Source organism: Mya arenaria, chromosome 5 (assembly GCF_026914265.1).
Source record: "Mya arenaria isolate MELC-2E11 chromosome 5, ASM2691426v1".
NCBI classification, from domain to species: Eukaryota; Metazoa; Mollusca; class Bivalvia; order Myida; family Myidae; genus Mya; species Mya arenaria.
In genome coordinates this window covers 20,698,830-20,719,348 of record NC_069126.1, presented here as the reverse complement: position 1 = coordinate 20,719,348, position 20,519 = coordinate 20,698,830, and the positions used below count along the sequence as shown (strand labels likewise).

At 34.5% G+C, this 20,519-nt stretch overlaps 2 protein-coding genes across 2 annotated transcripts in view; one reads left to right on the top strand and one right to left on the bottom strand.

The window, feature by feature from the left end:
• Positions 1-265: 265 nt before the first annotated feature.
• LOC128233743 (sorting nexin-4-like) lies at positions 266-12,208 on the bottom strand. Its single transcript, XM_052947567.1, has 13 exons — positions 12,110-12,208; positions 10,744-10,850; positions 10,405-10,543; positions 9,691-9,768; positions 8,463-8,534; positions 8,055-8,158; positions 6,698-6,770; positions 6,161-6,288; positions 4,018-4,107; positions 3,674-3,764; positions 3,136-3,293; positions 1,569-1,683; positions 266-1,128 (listed from the first exon to the last, which is right to left on the bottom strand). Exons 1-13 carry the CDS (start codon positions 12,200-12,202, stop codon positions 1,081-1,083), a joined length of 1,296 nt encoding a protein of 431 aa, XP_052803527.1. The 5' UTR covers positions 12,203-12,208; the 3' UTR covers positions 266-1,080.
• Positions 12,209-13,812: 1,604 nt separating this feature from the next.
• LOC128233738 (uncharacterized) overlaps positions 13,813-20,519 on the top strand; it is a 17,845-nt gene continuing 11,138 nt past the window's right edge. Inside the window, exons 1-2 of the mRNA XM_052947561.1 lie at positions 13,813-14,078; positions 16,274-16,525. Of these exons, the coding sequence (XP_052803521.1) occupies positions 14,064-14,078; positions 16,274-16,525 (267 nt within the window). The 5' untranslated portion in view covers positions 13,813-14,063. The remainder of the gene's footprint in view (positions 14,079-16,273; positions 16,526-20,519) is intronic.

Below are 20,519 nucleotides of genomic sequence, written 5' to 3'. Positions count from 1 at the left end.
TAGTCATATGAAATAAAAACTTAGGAATTTCCATTATACATAAATTTCATTGACCTTACTAAGAAAAACATACATTTATTTTAATTCTACTATGCAAGTTTTAAGATTTCATCTTGAGTCAGGAAATTACTTAAGAGAAGCTTTATGGATACCACCCAAGCACTGGATTCCACCCAGGAAATGACTTGAGCGTGATTCATAACTGAATCTGACTGTCTACTGATGGTTTTGGGATAAATTGGTATGAACTTTGAAACAAAGCAAATAAACATCACAACTTTATTGCACAAAAGCCCTTTAAAAGTTACAAAAACATTACATTGTAGTATGCAAAACATAATAATTAACAACATGAACATAATGCCAAATCACAAATTTTGTTGACTTAAATGAGGATTAAATAAAGTAATTTTATATAAATGTAATAAATAACTTAAGTACTAAAGCAACTGTGTTGATATCTCATTTGGCTATGAGAATATCTGAAAATAAAATGCAAAATATTGCCGATAAAAAGCAAGTGCACATACAATTTTAATGCTATTTATGCTATACATGTTCATGAAGACGATGAGTAAGGAATGTGTCACAAGATTGGTCTCAACAACATCAACTATCACACACATTACAGATTGCTTTATTAATCACAAGTATTAAGCATAAGCATTTACTTGCTGGACTTAAATGTACAGAAACCATTGTAATTTGATAATCCAACAGATTATATCCAATGGAAAGTTCTTTTAAGTTTAACCGTACCATAACAGGATTCAAAATTCTAAAAATTAATATAATCTCAAGTTGAAAACACTGTCCTGGTAACCAAGGGGTTAACTCTTCATACTGCCTTCTAGTATTTTTAGTTTACTGTTTTAATGGTACAAACTGGCCTCCATCTTGCAGTTTACACATTCCAAAAGCTACCATTAGCATTTCAATGCAATGTGATTTAAATGCAGGATTGATGATCCCTTATAGCAATATATGACATTGTGGAAGGTTTATAATCAATGCATGTAGGATTCACACCCTGCCTATGTCAGGTGTTGGGCAATCTTCAGGTCACTGTTTTCACAGAAGTCACATCTTTGTAAAACAGTCCTTTGCACTGGTCCAGATGGCAATACCCTGGAATATACAGGAACAATGTTAGGGCTCTCATATTAGGTTAATCTTCTTCCTGCCCATTCCTTACATTAAGTAGTGAGGATACAATTGCATTTGAATGTTCTCTGAAAATAAAATATGTTTAAAACAATATCAAATTTAGTCAACAAATTCTATAGTATCAGCAAGAAACCAAAGTGCTTTCAAGATTTAATACCTGTGCCATTAAGCACCCATTATTTGTCTAAAAAGATTGCAAGAACTCTTGAATTGTAATTGAACACACAAGTCAATAAACTATAAATTAAAAAATAGTATTTTATGGTAGAATACTTCTGTTTGCCTGTACATTACACATTCATGGTTTATTTGATGTTTGATGCAGCTACTTAAATAAAAATGTTAGAATGTTTTATGAATTACAATTTTTTCCCACTTGAATAAAAAAATGTATGGTGTACCTTTTTACACTGTTTGATCTGCATGATGGCGTAGTTGGTGAAAATTTCCTTTAGGTCCTTGGTCTTCTGTCGCTTGAAGCGATCAATGTCCCTTAATGCTGCTTCCACAAACTGCCTGAAATACGAGGGTAGTTATCAACAAGAGCTGTCACAGTATGTGACAAAAGCCCCCGAATGTGTCATTGACTTATGAACAAGGTCAGTACATGAAAAATTAAAGATCAAACAAATCCATATGGCAAGTTATTTTAAATTGCCTCTGAACATAAAAAATACCACCCATACATGACAACCTACATTCTTATGCCCTTATATTCAGCATTCCATTGTGAATAAAAACTAAGTGTATCTTTCACCTTAGAGGTAGGGACATGGGTCTTGCACGCGACACGTCGTCTTGGTATATTAAACACATGTGGCAAGTTATTTTAAAATCTGTCCATACAAGAAAAAGTTACAGCCCGGACACAACAACCAAAACTCTGTGTCCTTATAACTACATTGTGAATAAACACCTAAGTGTGACCTTGACCTTAGAGGTAGGGACACGGGTCTTGCATGCAACACGTCGCTTTGCTATGCCGTACACATGTGGCAAGTTATTTTAAATTCTGTCCATAAAAGGGAAAGTTACAGCCCGGACACGACAGCCTATACTCTATGTCCTTATATGCAGCACTCCATTGTGAATAAACACCTAAGTGTGACCTTGACCTTAGAGGTAGGGACACAGGTATTGCACGTAACACGTCGTCTTGGTATGCCGAACACCTGTGGCAAGTTATTTTAAAATCTGTCCATAAAAGGGAAATTTACAGCCCGGACACGAGTTATTGAAAATTTCTTACATATAAAAAACAAATGTTGAAAACGGTTGTAAAAGGTACAAATTAAGTTCAATTCAGTCGTTATTCAATGGAGAAAATTGCCCTGTTTATCAAATGCTACATCTAGATCATCTAAATATCAGGTATCCATGATAACACAGCTCCAAGATTGTATAGATTTTTTTTAAATTATACAGTTTGATAACACAATAATTGAACAGGCTTATTTTTTGCTAAAAGATGTGATGTCAGAGTCAAATCTTTACATCATTCCTGAAAATTTGAATAGGTCCTCTCATTATAAATATTTGTCATGTACTGAAGTAAAATGGTCAACTTTCTATCCTTTACTTAGAATTTTTGAGCTTTGAGTTAATAAGCTAGCTCATTTATATTACTTCAATTGATCAATTATAACTGAACTTAATTTAAATACATTTCTGAAAATAAATCCCAGCTGCATCTGGTTCTTTATAGAGTTGTACAGTGGTCGAAATTAACACAAGCCCACTAGCCCTGCACTGGTAAAATATGTTTCGGGCTTGTTCAAATTCTGAATTTTATATAGCAGGGCTTGTTCAAAAATGTGATGCCAAGCAAAAGTATAAGAATACGGGCTTGTTCATCCAAAAGTCTAATTTCAATGACTGGTTGTAGCAATGGAAAGAGGCCATCTATGAAACAGCTTCTGAGTCTATTCTTATATGTCCATGAACGGGAAAAACAGCATGATATCTTACTGAGTTTCCTCATTTATCTGTTTGAGTTCCACTTCGGTGAGTTTAATCTGTTCGTCCAGATGTTTGATTTTGAGCTCGCGCTGTTCCGGAGTGTCGTTACCAAACACAGCTTTCTTCAGGCTGCCCAGGCTAAATCCAGTTGGGGCCTTGCCTTGGGACTGTGTATAAATAAGGAGGGACTCATATGTGAAGTCAATTTCACAATAAGTATGAGAACTGAAAGAGCTCCAATAAACAGGCCAATAAATATCAATCAAATATGTATTTTGTAAATTATTATTTATAAAATACTTCATTAACCTATAGATAAAGAATATTAGAGCTACCATAAAACTGCCTTTGTCATTACCGTTTATTAATATCAAAAATAGACTTTAATTATCAACCTTCATTAAGTTCATATGACATTCAAATTTTTTTTGGTTTTCCCTATTACGCCAATGATCTTCCACAAATGTAAAGTAAAACTTTCAGGAAACTTCGTGAAAACATGATTTAAGCTGATTTAATACCCAAATGAAATACTGTGTAATCTCACCAGCATTTGCTTCTGTGCTGTCTTGCTGGACAGACTCTCATCTGCTCGCTCAAGGTCGTACTGTAGACACTCATACTTCCGGCATGCCGACCTACAGTCAAGATATTTCAATTTAGTGAAATGCTACAACAGCAGAAAAACACGTATGATATGTCGTATAATTGTGTTGCTAATAAATGTAATTCATGATACAAACCTATGAAGTATTTCGATATCAGTAATCATGCCCGAACCAAAATAATTATTCTCCTTCTGGCATTAAACCTTGCCATGGGCTGCTGCAGATATTAAAATTGTTTCTTGCTTGTGAACTGAATATAGAGTATGTCATAATAATAATCAACCTGAGTGAATCCCCAAAGGCAAGATATTCCTTTAGCTGGTCGGCATACTGCTCTTCCTCCTCCAATATAGCATCTATAGCCTGGGCATACCTGGAAGGGGAAATATTACATATAGCATCTATAGCCTGGGCATACCTGGAAGGGGGATATTATATATAGCATCTATAACCTGGGCATACCTGGAAGGGGAAATATTATATATAGCATCTATAGCCTGGGCATACCTGGAAGGGGATATGATATATAGCATCTATAGCCTGGGCATACCTGGAAGGGGGATATTATATATATGCAGCTATAGCCTGGGCATACCTGGAAGGGGGATATTATATATAGCAGCTATAGCCTGGGCATACTGGGAAGGGGGATATTATATATAGCATCTATAGCCTGGGCATACCTGGAAGGGAGATATGATGAAGGAAACAAATGCTTAGGAACTTGGGTTCAATATATTATTATTCTTTTGTTTAACACAGTAGGTTATTATTCAAGTTAGTGCCATATCAATGTATCAAAGGTTTCAGCTATACCAGCAATACCTCAATATAGTATGTGATGACAGAAAGCCAGAAACCATTTTTGGTGTGTAAAAATGTCAAAAATAAAATCATGCATTCAATATTCAAGGGAACGAGGAAATATAAATATGACATCAACTGTTATTTGTTCTTTAATATATGCATCAAGGACCCTTAAACATCATCTTAAGCCCACAGTCAAACAAGGCTACCATTTACACTGAAGGACTTTCATCTTAAACATGAAATCAGATAAGACTTGGTTCAAGTCACTGGATCCATCAAAATATTTTTAACTTTATATTTCATCCCTTACAGCAAGCCAATCAGAGTGAAGTTTTTTCATGCAGCCTATTTTGGTGATTGACTTACATTTACAGTGATTCATTTATTGGTCTGTGATGGCAAGCTTAATGATCTACTTACCAGAGTTTCAACAATTAACTACAAGTTGGTTTTAGTTCCTGTATAACAAATTAAGCGAACTTGTTCCAGCTGTTGTTTGTTTAATTCATAGTAAATGTAGTACGGTACTATCTACCATACTGGTATATATGTACATGGGTGAAAGTTGCAAATTTTCAAAATACTGAAAAATTAAGCTGGGGGCCAGGGGGCTGCAGGGCCCCTGGTGGGTCCAGGGCAAAGCCCTGGCCAGGGGTTGGCTGCAGGGCCCCTGGTGGGTCCAGGGCAAAGCCCTGGCCAGGGGTTCAGGGGGCTGGAGGCTCCCGGAAGCTCCAGGAATTAAGCATTTTAAAACACATTTCAAAGCCTTTCCTGTCTTTTAATCAATCAAATATATGTTGTATATTTATATTTCTGGCAGCTTTTGTCAAAATACATGTACATAAGGCCCCTGACAGAAACATCCCTCAACACTTGAATTCTTGCTCATTAATCAAGAATTCATTTAACTCTGTAACTCATTCAATAAATGTTAAAAAATGAAAAACAGAATACAATTAAAGATTTATATTGAATAGTGTTTAGTATTTTTATCAAGTTACCATTTCACACCCTTCGATTCGACTTTTGACAGCCTTTGCCACCTCCATTTGTTTTTCGCAGGCTGCTCTTTAGTATTATACCCTGGGGGTACAAACTTCACTGTTCAATTTTGACAGCAGTATTTCGATTTATTTCATTGTTTATTTTTGCCTCTAATTTGCGGTATGTCGTAAAAGTCGTAAATGATACTGATCTTAAATATTCGGCAAAAACCGGCTTTTTCCGCCATCGAAGTTTTTGTTGGCGCGGAAACGCCGAGGTTATTCGGAGAACATTGGAATGACGATGCTTTTTTACGAAAAGAAATGACTATTTCCGGAAACGTTCGGCTGATATCGCCGACAGAATTTACCGCTTATGGCAACGCTATTTATAGAACGAAATTGGGAAACCAGAAAATTTAACTTTGTTTTATCTACGATTTTGAGTAGATCGCGATGTTGATGATGGGGTTTGGGGTACCCCCCCCCCCCCCCCCCCGAAAAACTCCCCGGATTTCCACGATTTAGAAAAATGACCCCTGAAAAAACCGAAAATACGGAATTCAGTATTAATACGGAAAACTTTCACCCATGTATAATGTATTTAACAGGTTCTCATGTCCAATCACTTACACATTCATGTAATGAGCAGCACTCTGTAGGGGGTCTGTCATGTCTTTCTCAATGGTGCTCCATTCATTGAATACCCGCTGGTAGTTCCCGTGGAGCTTGTGGATGCCAAACTGGTGGTCTGCCATCCGCTGTACAATCATAGAACTTAATACAGAACTTTTACTTGGGAGGTTAATTTTATGTACATTAACACTGTTTTTAAGTATCCCACAGCTTGGCTATATTTGCAAAGTAGTAGTCATTTATTTGTTTTACCACAAAGTATTTGACTTCAAATAAAAACAGTGGACCTATATTATCAACATTTTTTTTTCTTTTTCAAATTAAAATTTCTCATTCTGTGTAGTTATAATATTTTCTTCAGCAATAATTGAATTTGTAAGTTAAAACATGTTTTTTATTTTATTTAGCTAGCAAAACAAACATACAAATTTGTATAGCAGACATTATTAAACTAAAATTTTCAGTCACATGATGTTTTGATTTACACATGGTGATATGCTGGCCTCAGTGAACTTCAAATTCTAATTCACTTACAGCCCTGACTTTGAGCAGGTTGCCAATATTGCTCTCGATCTCGTTACTGTAGTTCTTCACTTCCTCAAACTGTCTGAAATATGACAAAAGTTCTTCTTTTACTAACACTGTCGTTGAACTCTCTGAAAAAAGACAATGGCTTATCATCTTTTTCATCTTCATGCAAGATCTCTTTCTATCTGCAGTTTAACAGGTTTTTGCACTATTATATTGATTAATTAAGAAGAGTTCACACCTGTTGCACTGATGCAGAAATATGGCAATTTTTATAGCCGGTATTCGGTCATGTTACCAATGGCAAAAAGTATCTTTTTTTCCCAATGACCAAATAAAAATTCCCAATCTGGAGTTCCAAAAAATTGACAATGAAAATATAAACAACACAGTTATTTCCCCTACATACATGCAAGCGTCTATTCACAGAGACATACAATGATCAGTGGTGAAAGGTGGATTTTCATTGGTTTAACTTTATTTTCCATCCAATTAGAGAGCATGTAACAAATTAAGAGTTCTTCACATTGTGTAAAATCATGTGTTATTGTAAACAAAAGGATTAATAATTTTAAGTTGACAGTAGATTATTCGGCGCAGAAGGGGATTAAAATTACTAATAGACAATGCTGTTCTTTGTTATGCCTCACATACATGACCTTGACCTTCATTGCCAATATTGGAAAATAACAGAACTGAGAAGTGAAACTGAAAGTAGACAACTCGGTGAAATGACCAAGTCTTTATTTATTTATAATGATGGTGTAATTAATTTTTGTTGAATGACAAAAGGAAATAAGTTGATGAAATTTTACAAAAAATACTCATTTGCTTTTTATCAATTGAATAAAAAGTCTGACTATTTTTAATAGATAGCAGATTTTGTATCCAATTTAAGCCCATCAAATTGCCTTCTATTAAGTTCTATTAAAAACTTTTAATATATGACAGTGTCTCATAGAAATGTTAATAAAGGGGGTAAAGGGGGTAAACAATTTGACTATTTCAAAGTGTTAAAACAAGTGCTTAAACAATGTTAAGGTGATAACATCTAGTAAGTGAGTATTAGGTTGAAAATACCAAAGCTATTCATTTTCATATTTTATAAATTTTATCCTTTGTAATTATTGAAAATACAAATCTCACGGGTATAGGTCATATTCCCAAAATACCGAAAATAAACCCTGGATGCATCTAGCTAGTGTATAAGTTTGGTAGGCATCCCGCCATCGCATAAGCTCTTCAAGTTCAGTAGAGCCAAAAATCTTAACTGATTTGCAAGTGGTTACTAAGTTGACTTAGAAATACAGCCTTGTACCCCAAAACATGAAATTTGCGATTTAACAGCTCTAGCAATACTTACTGATCAGGTTTCTTCAGCCTGAAGGAAGCATTCAAAGACTTCAGCTTAGAGTCGGCCTTGTTCTGAAAGTCTGTGGCATACACACTGTCCTTCCAGCCTTCATTCTGCTCATGAAAAAAGGAAAGATTAAGTTGACTTTGATAACTAAAAACCTGTATAAGAGATGGCAAGTCACACTTGATGCATGTTTCAAAATGTACCCATGTAAATATGTAACAGGTCGATGAAGAGCCAGTGATCCATGGTTTCATTATTTTAAATCCAGGCATTAAAAATTGCCACAATGATTAAATCTTTAACTGATCATGTACTCAAACAATGACCATGTCTACAACAACATAGAATCACTAAAATATGTTATACATTAGACTTTTTGGTGAGTTTAATAGCCATACACAATAAACAAACCTTTTGCAGAAATCCAATAAATATCGTGTCACAACACACAATAGGATGAGCAGCACAGCGCAGCAAAAAGATCTGAAAGAAATTAACATGATTTATCTGATCAAATACTCTTATGTAACTACAGAACATGAAAAAAAGTCATTCTAAAATAAACAAGTAAAAACATTGTGATTGAAAGTCTTGCTAAGTCTCTTCACAAATTTTAAAGTAACTACGGTATGAACAAGGTGTCACTGTATGTAATGGATGCCGCCAAGGTGCGAGACACATCAATGGAACGTGCCTACATTGAGAAAGGGCTTACATAAACTATAAACATGTAAGAAGGACTCCAAGTTCGATTACTTTGGGAACAGGGGATTTATGAACTCAGCGGTAGTGACCAAAGTGTTGCACCAAACATGTCTTATTTATGTGTCAAACATCTGTGCCATGTTATATCAAAATACACACTTGCATGACAAAGTTACATCTCGGCCATGATCACCTATACTGTATGTAACTATATGCATCAGTTTACTATAAATAACCTCTATGTGTGACCTTCACCTTCGACTTTATGTGCCAAACACATCTGGCATGTTATTTGAAAATTACCCAGTGCATGACAATGTTACAGTCTGGAAACAAGCACCCATTATCTTTGTGCATATATGCAGAATTCCATAACGATCCACATCTAAATGTGACATTGACCTTCAAGGTAGAAATGTGGGTCAAGCGCCCAGCATTTTACACCCTGCGACATTCTTCATAAGAAAAAAAATGACAGGACAGATGGAAAAAGGTGTATTTTTGTGTGACAACCTTTGAGGGCATAAAACATCATAAAATTCTTAATATCAGTGCAATCAAAAAGAAATCACCAAAGAAACACGGACCTAGTTTCTCAATAGTGAAAAATGGTATAAATTAGTTTTCAATTACATTATCATGTCAATAAGGATATTATATTATTAGGCAGTGACATAGTAGTATTTATTGGGAAAGAAATACATATAGATGTTTTGAAAGAAGGTTCACAGTGTTTTATGGAAGAGTTCATGTATCAATATGCTCACGTTATAAAAAAAATAATATGCATATGGACAATTTGTATGCGTAAACACAACATACCCTCATTATATACAAAGTACTGTCTGCACATGAACTATTCATTGTGCTATGCGTACCTAATATCAATTATATCTCATAGTAAGGCATGCTTTACTAAATATCTATCTATTACCTCAAGTGCAGCTCTTCTTCGCTCAATGAACTCCACATCAAATTTGTCTGTGGCCATATTCTGCCATGTGTAGGTTGCCTGTAATATCAATAAGATTAAAATTTAGAATTATATCATCATTATCATATAAACTGATAAATTCCCTGTAAGATAAGTGAACACTCATACCTGCATAATAAATCATAACTTAATTTCATTCAAGAGTTGTAATGCAAATATAATTGGCACTAATTTATTCCGCTTTATAGGAGAAATGAATTATCTTAACTGTAACTCGACCAACCCTAACTTTTTACTGCAGTCAGAAAACTTTTACTGCCGAAAAATTGAAGTCATATTATACGATCTCTAGCCTGTTCTGATATTGATGGTTTAAGTGCATCTGAACTTGTCTCATAGTAACAAAAGTTTCCACATTCCATTTGAATATGCAAACAACATGGCAACAAGTTTTCTACTAGCTGTTACTTTGAAACCCTTCTAGATTGACAACAATGATGCAAAAAAATAATTCTGCCAGCACAAAACAAACTCTTTTTTCAGCATGTTATAGGAAACAGACATACTTTTTTAGGCATTAATCCACTTGTCATGTACATTTGTATTTTAAACTGATTTGTAAGCTTTTGAAAAATGCATCCTTTTTGGTTTAGTTAAGTATTTGTTACGGAATACAACTATTTTCCATCATTACACAAATGCTCATAAGCTTACTTTTTTCTCTGGTAGTGGTGGTATGACTAGAGCAGGGTATGTAATGTCCAGATAATTCCGTAGAAGCTCAAACTCACTGTACCGACGCCATAGAGAGGTAGTACCATCACCCTTACACTTCACGCTATTGTCTGTTATCCTGTTAGGCAATAGTTATAGTAAGTTATAATGCTGCTCAGACACATTTCATATACATACAAACATTGGGAAACAACAATAGAGATGAAAACATACTATTAGGATGTAAGGCAAGTAATGACAAAATCATCTAAACTGGTTTTTTGTAATGATGGCACAAATAAAATATAGAAGACACATTCATAGGTATGTTTAGTGTACCTAGTTTCTATGAGATAGACCATGTAAGTGTCCTGCATCTTCATTGATGTGCTTGTCCTTTTTTCTGGTTCGCATACTCGTATTTCCATCCACTGAAGCATGTTTGTCTAGAAAATTAAGCAAAATCAAATCAAGTCTCATCAAATAAAATAAATAAGGGCAAGTGCTAAATTACTCAATTACCAATACATTCAAAATATCTAAACATTTAATCAGTGCCTCCCCAAGCCATTTTAGCCCTCTGCTACCAGAGCGTCTGTTCCACAGGCCATTTTAGCCCTGTGGTACCAGGAAACTGTTTTTCTTTAAATCTATATCAATGAAGTAATTCAAAATCTTATTGAGTAAAGATCAAGCTCCCCAGGGTGCAAGTATTTTGGTATGTAAACAATTTCCAATAGCAAGATATAAGTCTGCTATCATCAGACTCCCAGTGTGCTTGCATTTTCTTGACCAATGAGTGCGTGCCAAACATTGGTATAACGTAATTGTCAATGACATGGTTTGTTTAAGCAGTCTATTAATGCACCAGTCAATTGTAACCACGGCCCCTCCAGGTCCGGGGAATAGCAGGGACTTTGACTTTTCGGTCCAGCCATGCCCGGATAAAACTCCCATCCTGTGGGGACTAACTGATGGTAAAATCCCCGCCAAATGCCCCCGCACCCCAGGGACCCTAAGTAAGGCACATTCCCCGCCATATTTGGCGCAAATACAAAACCACAGCATTCACCCGGCACTGCGGGGCTACCGGGAAGGTAAAAACAAGGCCAATTTTCTCGGTTATTCCCCTGGAACTTGGGGGGCCGTGGTTACAATTGACTGGTGCATAATATCGGGTTAAATAGTTGAATCAACATTGGAATTTGTTTTTTCAACAGCATTTGCTCCTTTCAAAAATAAAACTAATGAGAGAGAAAACAAACTGGTGCTTCATATTATCTTCTGCTGTTCATAAATAAATAAAACTCAACACTAAATATAGATGTACTCTTAATGCCTCAACTTTGTGCAACATCTTTATGTACAAAAAAAATAATATGACCTATTATATTTTTTTCGGCATATACCGAAAACACAGGGTTTTCTTTTTTGTCCAAAGCAACTTTTTTTTATTTTTGACATTTTTAACATTTTTTTATGAAAACTGTTATATTGTTTGAATGCTTCATTCGATTCACCTGGTAACGAGTTTTTTTTCAAGGGTGATAACAACCAATCATCTTTAAACTGGAATAGGGTCTTCGCAATAGGTAACGTAATAAGAATCATCAAAATTCGAAGAAAAACACAATTTTCCAAACTGATCGCACTTAATTGAATAATGGTTGCATGTAAACCAAAATAAACATAATTTTGTATTTACTTTGCCTAATTTCTTTGCAATTTCAACAGGATTTTCCGTCGGAGAGCTTGGAAAATGGTCAGGGGAATAGGTAGGTGAACTTTCGTCGGCCATTTTGGATAAATTTGTTGCGTGGGTTTTCTCCCCTAGCCGAGGGACAAAACGGCAAAAAATTAAACGGTATTTGCCGAAACCCCGAAAGCCCGTCTTAGAAGCATTTAAAGTAATGATTATGGTTATTGATAAATTATATTCTATAATCGCTTTTTTCTATTTTTTGTTGTTGTTTAGGGTTAAAGGAGTAATGATGATACAAATGATGGTAGATACAATGGTGTCCCTTGATAAGTGGTGTTGGTTCATGTAGATCATGTAGAAGCCAGAAATCATCGTAGATTCAGTGCATAAGCAATCCCTACTTCTCAAGTCCATTCTATTTTGTTTTCTTCTTTGGGAATGAACTCGATGCTGAGTTTTCAAGTTTTGGCATTTTTGTTGTTTATGATTTTACTATTTTTACTTCCGCAATTTTCTTACTTGTATTCCGATGATATATTTTTCTCATATACATTTTTATGCTATTTACATATTTTAGATAAAACCATATATACACTTTCGCAAAACTGATATACTGAGTGTCTTGTCCTTTAATTTTTTTTTAAACTACTGCATATAAACACGTCCTTTTGATTTATTCATCCCGGAGTATAGAAAAAAGTATTTAGACAATTTCTAAAGGAATTTAATTAGAGTGGATGACTCTACTACAGAGTAATGAAGGCCTTTCCTAGTGTCAAGCATCATATTGCTGAACAAGTATTGTCTCAATGCTGTTCTAAACCTGTTTTTAAAAAGTTGATATCTGTGCCCTCTATTTGTGTCATCACCCTATATCAAACAAATTAACCGTTCATGGTAACGGCGAATGCATATATATTATACAAAGAAATGTAGCAGTACTAATATGTCGTAGTAATTATTGTGACAATTATGATACTTATGATAAACGGTGGCACTTTTTAATAAAGCTTTACTTTTTTTATCTGAAACACTTTATCAAACATTTGTCCCAAAGAGGTAACCATTTATCATGGTTTCAGATCTTTTATGAGAAACAATTTTATCGGGATTTCGATAAGATTCGCTCCTAGTTAATGAATGGTATTTCTTTCATTCAGCGTTCAACGTGAAACCGTAAAACACACTGGCAGCTAAATGCTCTTTTGTCAGCATGACCTGTGAACAACAGCAACCTGTATATCATGAATCAGTTACCCCTGGTTCATGTACAAACAATCCTGGCACCGTGTATGTTGCCAATGGTATGTTTCTAAATAAAGAGGTCATTTTTGTATGTGCATATTTTAATTTATTCTTTAGTTATAAGATATAAACAAGTTCAGCTATATCTAAGCTATCGTAAAGAAATCAAAATCAATTAACAACCACATAGGTGGAATAAGCGTTTTTGTGATGTGATTTTTTTCCATGATAAATGCAACGTGAAAGACCGAAATGAGCCGATTTCTAACCATTTGTCGTGCATCAAGGAAGAAGTTAAAACATTTACTCGAATGTTCGCGTGCTAGTAATTCTCGCGACTGAAATAGTGCCATCAATTACTGACCAAATCATCGCACTGTTGTAATAGCGAAACTCTTTCACTTGCAATCTAAGTGATACTTATGATATTGATATATACATGATTTAGAGGACTTCGGGCTTACAGCGGATTCAAACTAGCAGATAGCGGAGTTATTCAACCAACATCGCTGTTTACAAGTATTAGTGTTCCATTGTGTAATAATAACAGATTGATCGGAGGAAAATGATTTAAATCCTGTAGATAAATTGTTAAAAATCTCTCATTATCAAATTTACACAGGGTATCGTCATTAGTGGAGGACAGTAACATTGTGGCTCAAACGAATTTTACTAAATAGGAATTCGATTCTTAGAGCTTCCAGATCAGGATATGGCAGCCACAAAGGTAAATCTTATCAATATCTTTTTTTTTTTACAAACAATGATATTTTTGTCATTTTTGGCCTTAACAAAGCAAACAATGTTAAAGATTCTCATTTTTTAAGAACACAGCAAAACAACAGCGACAATTCTAAAATATAATATATTTGGGCTGAGTGGTTCTGTGTTAAGTTGTATTGATGTTCCTACCAACTATTTGGATGATATGGTTTAAAGCTGTCAAAAAGCATTAAACTGTTAGTGTTTTTTGTTGTTAATTTCTAGAAATTGTCACGTATAGTGGGGTGTCATGGGTTGAAAATGCAGAATTCATTAATTTAATATATTTGTATTAAATATGTACTTACAAAACATTTGCTAGATATACTACTTATAAATATGCTGTAGTTTGCTGTAAGTGACGTCGCAGTGCTATAAAATACACTTTTTTAGAAGACATGCTACGACTAAAATTACAATCTGTTTAAATCATTTTGTCTGTAAATGAAATGCCAGTTTTCCATATTACATAATGTAAATAAGAAAAAGTTCTGTACCGAGGTTTGTTTATTCTGACAGTTATAAATTGTCTTTATCTTAATCCTTTTCTGTATCATAATCTTTAACTGGTATTTGAAACATTTGATGTTGGCTTATCAGTAATACTCGCAGTCAATGCACTGGCTTATTTGTATTGGCGACAAACGACGAATGAGGTGAAAACTGTTTTGCAGCCTTGATTAGCAGCTGTATTTTTACCCAGGAGTTCTTCATGATGTTTACTTAATAAAACACAAGAGCTCCGCAGAGCAAACGCCTAACGCCAGTCTGTTGTCTTTCAGCCACAAAAGAGGTACAAGATACAATTAAGATACAAGAATCTTTATTTAAAGTCGGGTACATGTTAACAAGAAACTTGTGCTATGAGCTATTTTACGACCTCAATAACAGACATACATAGCATACATAAAAAATAACAATGAGTTTGTGACCTGGAAAAAAATCGTATATTTTAAAATGAACATATATTGGAGCAAGTATTTACAAAAGCCGTTCGTTATCATATTCATGCATACAAATACAAATAGTAAAATTGGATTAGAGCATCGAAAACAGTGATAACATGAACAAGTTTTCCCGACTGTTCGGGCAATCCACACGCGCACGGTTCCACTAGTAAGGCACACCTCCATAAATATTTAAGCCCTATATTTAGGAGTTATTGGCCCTATTGTACACGTGGGTATTGCCCTTGACAACATGTGTACGCAATTTCATTTAAACATCTTATAATTTATTGATAGTTAGCTTACTTCTGAATGATAGGTTGTACAATTAACCGAAATCTAGTTGGCTTCCTATATGTCACCCAAATGCCATGACAATGCCATTCTAGAAAGGGACAAACAACAAGACTTCACAATCATACTAGTATTAAGACCAATGTACAGGGAAATCATAAAGGTTTTATCTGCATTTCAGTAATGGGCAGACCATCGTACCAAAGCAAACATGCAGATTTATCGAAATTTGAGTTTTATGTAATGTCAACTCTTAAATTTGTCAAAACGTGACAGTGTAAACCCTCAAGCACTCTTACTTAATGCGCAATCAGTGTACTAAAGGGGCCTCCCGCCCTCCATACAGGCTAGAAAGACCGTCTTGGAGCGCATTAGGTTGTAAATAGTGCTAATGTTGAAAGTCTTGAATAAATCTCCCCACGGCTTGAAATGGGACCTTTTGGACTCTCTAATCCTTCGCTATATGAAACACATATGTAATTTGTTTAAGAATTTTTCATAAGTGTAAAGTCTAGTAAGGTGCCAGACAGACTCTAAAAACCAACCTGAACTGGCGGACGACCAAGAAGCAAAATGGCCATTATTGCATTACTATAACATGAAGTAAATGTTCAGTTAAAAAAATGATGGTATATTGTTAAACACTTTTTCCAGTGACCATAGCCAACATCATACGTAAGAAACTAATTGTTTCTTGCAATTTGACTGGAAGAAACTTAAACAGGACCCGATACTGTATCTATGTTTGAAGTCGATTATGTTTTACTTATAAAGTACACGCATTAAGCATTGCCTGAGAAGCACCACATCCCCGCGTATAATAGGTTTACAAATCTCTAACATATTCCTAAAGATGTATTGCAAGTCAATGATTTATAAATGAATAAGTAAAGTATTGACAATTATATCATATTTACAGACGGACTGGGTCGTATATAAGAGTCCACTATGGCACAGAGACACTGTTCAAAACCGGGTCAAACGATTGCCTAGCGAAAAGAAGCGTATCTCCATGGAAACGTGTTTCGTAAACGACGCAGTTCGTACCACTGTGTATTCGTACTCCAGAAAGCGGCCAATAATTCCAGTGTACTCGGCAACTAAGGACAGGAACGCTCAAGCTTACTTCCAGTGTCCACTGGTCAAGACAATCATGTCAAGGGATTCACAGGTATGGGTTTTCTTTTTTAAAATTATTTCAAAAATAGTATGAATACATAAATTTTTATAAAAATATGAATATATTTTGCATTTTTTGTTGTTGCGTTTTTACGATGGAAAAGTTACCAGATGCTTTCCATTCAACTACTTACGTTGAAAGATATTCATAGTTCAGTTATCTTAATTTCTCTCACATTTTATTAGTATGGGAACTTCACTATGTGTTCACATAATAAACACCATTATGATTTATATGGAGAGTGAATATTTATCTTTCGAGTGGCGAACACGTATGGATATATAATGACTTGATATGTGAATACAAATACTTGAGAACATAGAAATTACAGCATATCGGCTGAAAGAGTTTTGTTTACTTTACCATACTTGGCGCTTGTATTTCAATAATATGATCATGATAGGACTTTGTTCTAACCATCGCTGTGAAATACCGTATGCATTTGAAACAAATTCAGTGTTTGATTTTTGTACAACGGATCAAGTAGCACTCCAAAAAGCATGTGTAGCAAGTACGAACACAATTTATGATGTAAAATGCGCAAATAAGTATCGTCTTTGAGAGGTATAATTCTCTTGTAGGTGTTTACACGGAGTAAACTTAGGAGCAGTAGCTTCTAAAAACATAATTTACACGCTGTATGTAGTGGGCAAAAATGCGAGAGTGGATATATTTCAAAGCAACTCGGAGTGAAATTCCGTTTTTCCTTGAATATTTGATCGGGATATCTGGTTGTATGCACCCGTCTTAATATCCACCGCCCCTCGGGTGGTCACACTAAGTGTCTAACCATCATAATAGAAGAAGAATCCAAACAGATAATGCAATATTCAGCAGCAATTCAATATGCAATGCAGAAACAATATATGTGAAACCAATACGAAAACCCTGAAAGATGCACTCTTACTCCGAAATAAGAATTACCACAATTAATATATTTTTTTTAGATATACTGAAAGGATTAATAAATGTCCAAAACAATGGTTCCTTTAAAGGATATCGAGTTTAATTTGAAAGAAATGTGCAGAAAACACGGTATTTCTACGTTATGAGACGATAGTAGATCATAATAAATATTTTACCACTCACCACTCGTTTAATATTTTTTCGCGTTTTCAGCTATTAAATGCACGGTTACAATCTTGTTATCAGTAATTAATAATAACAATAAATGAATTATTTAGTAAGCAGTTAAAGGTTTATCACTCAAAATTTATGTTTGTTATACATGTGTAAGTATTGATTTTGAATACGAGTGTCACTTTAACGCAACCTTTAGTTACAGTATACATGTATCCGCATTTCATTTTACTATTTCGACTTTATGCACAACAGGTGCAATAAATATCTCATTGATATGCTCCTCGAAGATCCATGGGCAGGCATTTGTGCGAGCGCCGTGCTGCTGGTATAAGAAACGAGTACTTACACACAAATACACGTGCGCTATAACGAAACTGTATTGCGAGTTTCAAGGTGTCACCACAGTGCTACAATGAATGTTCAAAATCTGAAGAGTATAATACTGTTTTCTTAAATCTTCAGTTTCTTCAGTCAAAATTAGTGATTACTTCCACAATAAAGGAAGTCCCATTATGTTTTAGTAATATAAACTCATTTTTTTGTATGTATATCCAAATGACTTCTCTAACCTTTTTGACTTTTTTTAACTCCCAGAATGAAAAAAAATGGATTCATCGCAATTACAAAATGCCACAAAACCTAAAGTATAATCAAAATTTAGTGCGCACATTATGTGATCGTAAATTATATTGATCTAAATAATAAATAAAATTACATTTTGCTGTGCAGTTTGAAAGTCGAAACACTTTTCATGTTTCGGTCTGTATTAATTACAAACAATGGCCCCAGCCGAAAGGGAAATGGGAAACTACCTATTATTTTAAGACATTTCCCGAACTGGTACTAATACCTTGCATTTAAGACCTTTTACTTATTCAACATATGTGGGAAGAATATTGTGTGTTTGTTTTAATTGACCAATTGGTAACACATAAACACGTTTAAAACGTTTATTGAAGAAACAAAATCAATAAGGTGCCCGCCTTACTGTCTGCCTTGCCCCACCTTAGCTGAACGCACTCCATGGAACTCATTGCGCAGTAATAATTCAATAAACGACTAGTATTTGAATATACATATGTGTACGAATTTATACACCATGCATTGACTTTCATTTCTATATTTCCTTTCCCAGAACTACCTTTCCAGTGGACAAATCAACCCGCATAATTTTACTAGTTTTAGCAACACAATGTTGGCATATATCTGCAAGCAACACTTTGTAACCCTAGTTCAATACGGCGACGCCTAAACTAGTAATATTTATTTAAACAGACAAACGGGTTGATGAACGCACATGAGTTACTTATCTCTAAACAGAATATAAGCTTCCTTAAGTCTGTCTGAGACGTGCAAAGGATAAGCTGTCACATTGGTTTACAATACGTAAACATGAGTTTCTCTTGCAAAGATTGTGGTCTCAATTCTGTGCATATTTTTGCCAATGCAGTGTCTTATGATATTTGTCAGAAGCCTTAACGTCGAACAATTTATCAAATTTATCTGTTATTTTTCATTTTATGTGCCATACGAGTATTTTGTCAGTTTTTGACAAAGCGATCTTTGCCACATGATGGATTTTCACCGGCTTAATATGATACTGTCAGATGGCTTATATTTTCAACTGGAAACATTCCATGTTTTTGTTACTATAGAAACGGTACACGCCTTCACAAAAACATATTAACGTTTAACATGCGTCAGAATCCTGGTGATATTTGAAGTTATGAATAACGAAGACCATATTTCTGTACCAAACTTAACATAAGTGATAAGTTAACAACGTGATAAACGCCATCGTCGTCAACTTTTAAAGGTGAACTTTTTAATGATGTGCTCACATATTTAGATACAAAGAAGTACAACCGAAACAGTTGTCTAAAGTCTTGTTAAATACAGCCGGTCACAAGAGTTTTAATTAAACGTCCGTAGCATTAACTTTTTAAGGTTAAAAATGAGGACGTTAACAACGTTGTTAACTTTAACAAAGTTCTGAATTATCTGTCCAGTATGAAGTTTTTGCTTGAAATGAATGACACAATAATCATCATTTTGTAAGTTGTGATGTTGAACTTGATGTTGAACTTAAAGTGAAAAAGGGGTAGGATTGTTTTAATATGTGTTGACTTTTATAAACCACACAGCCGGATGGAGTGCTTATTTTTTAAAACAAAAAAAATGTTTTAACATTTTTAAACAAGTCAAATGAAGAAATAGTTTTTGAATTTTCATTTTGGCCAGGGACTATGCGCCTATTTAATTTTACTCTTTTTAGTATGTGATGCAACGTTTATATATGAACCACAATGCCCTACACAGAATTTCATTAACTTTTCGCTTTCTGAGCGAAAATATTATTGTTTCATTATCGTTAACTACTTATGGGTGAAGTTAAGTATGTTTTAATCCCCAGTTAATCACTTAGATGGTAAATATTTGTAAATAGCTGTCATTTCATGTCAACAGTTATTTTCATTAATATTCAATTACCCGTAGTAATAATAAATACTGTTTATTTTTAACATTGTCGTATTTCATGATATAAACTTTCAATTGAACATGATAGGTACTTGTCTCGTGTATTTCTCACATTTTACGATATTGATATCGCTGTCTTTATTTGGTAATTTATTATTGACAAATATATAAAATTGTTATCATCTTTCCTAAACAAACAAGAAATGACTTTTACATTTATCAGTGCTTTGCTCAATAAATTATTCTCCCAATGCCTCGTTTCGCCTTTTACCGCTTTGATACCAAACTTGAAATGTCTTATAGTCAGAAACAGTTGTGCGAGCGGTGTAAAGGGAACAAACCCTCACATATGGTATTACACTTTTCAGGATTACTGCTGTACGTTTTTTATCCTCTTATACGATTAATCCAGATATATTTCACT

Bases quoted from the DNA above. Each gene is read 5' to 3' on its own strand.
- LOC128233743 (XM_052947567.1), bottom strand. From the start codon at position 12,202: ATGGCCGACGAAAGTTCACCTACCTATTCCCCTGACCATTTTCCAAGC. The intron at 8,159-8,462 runs GTTTGTTTATTG...TTTCATGAGCAG, and splicing joins TTATTGGATTTCTGCAAAAG to AATGAAGGCTGGAAGGACAG. The intron at 3,765-4,017 runs GTTGATTATTAT...TCTTGACTGTAG, and splicing joins GCCTTTGGGGATTCACTCAG to GTCGGCATGCCGGAAGTATG.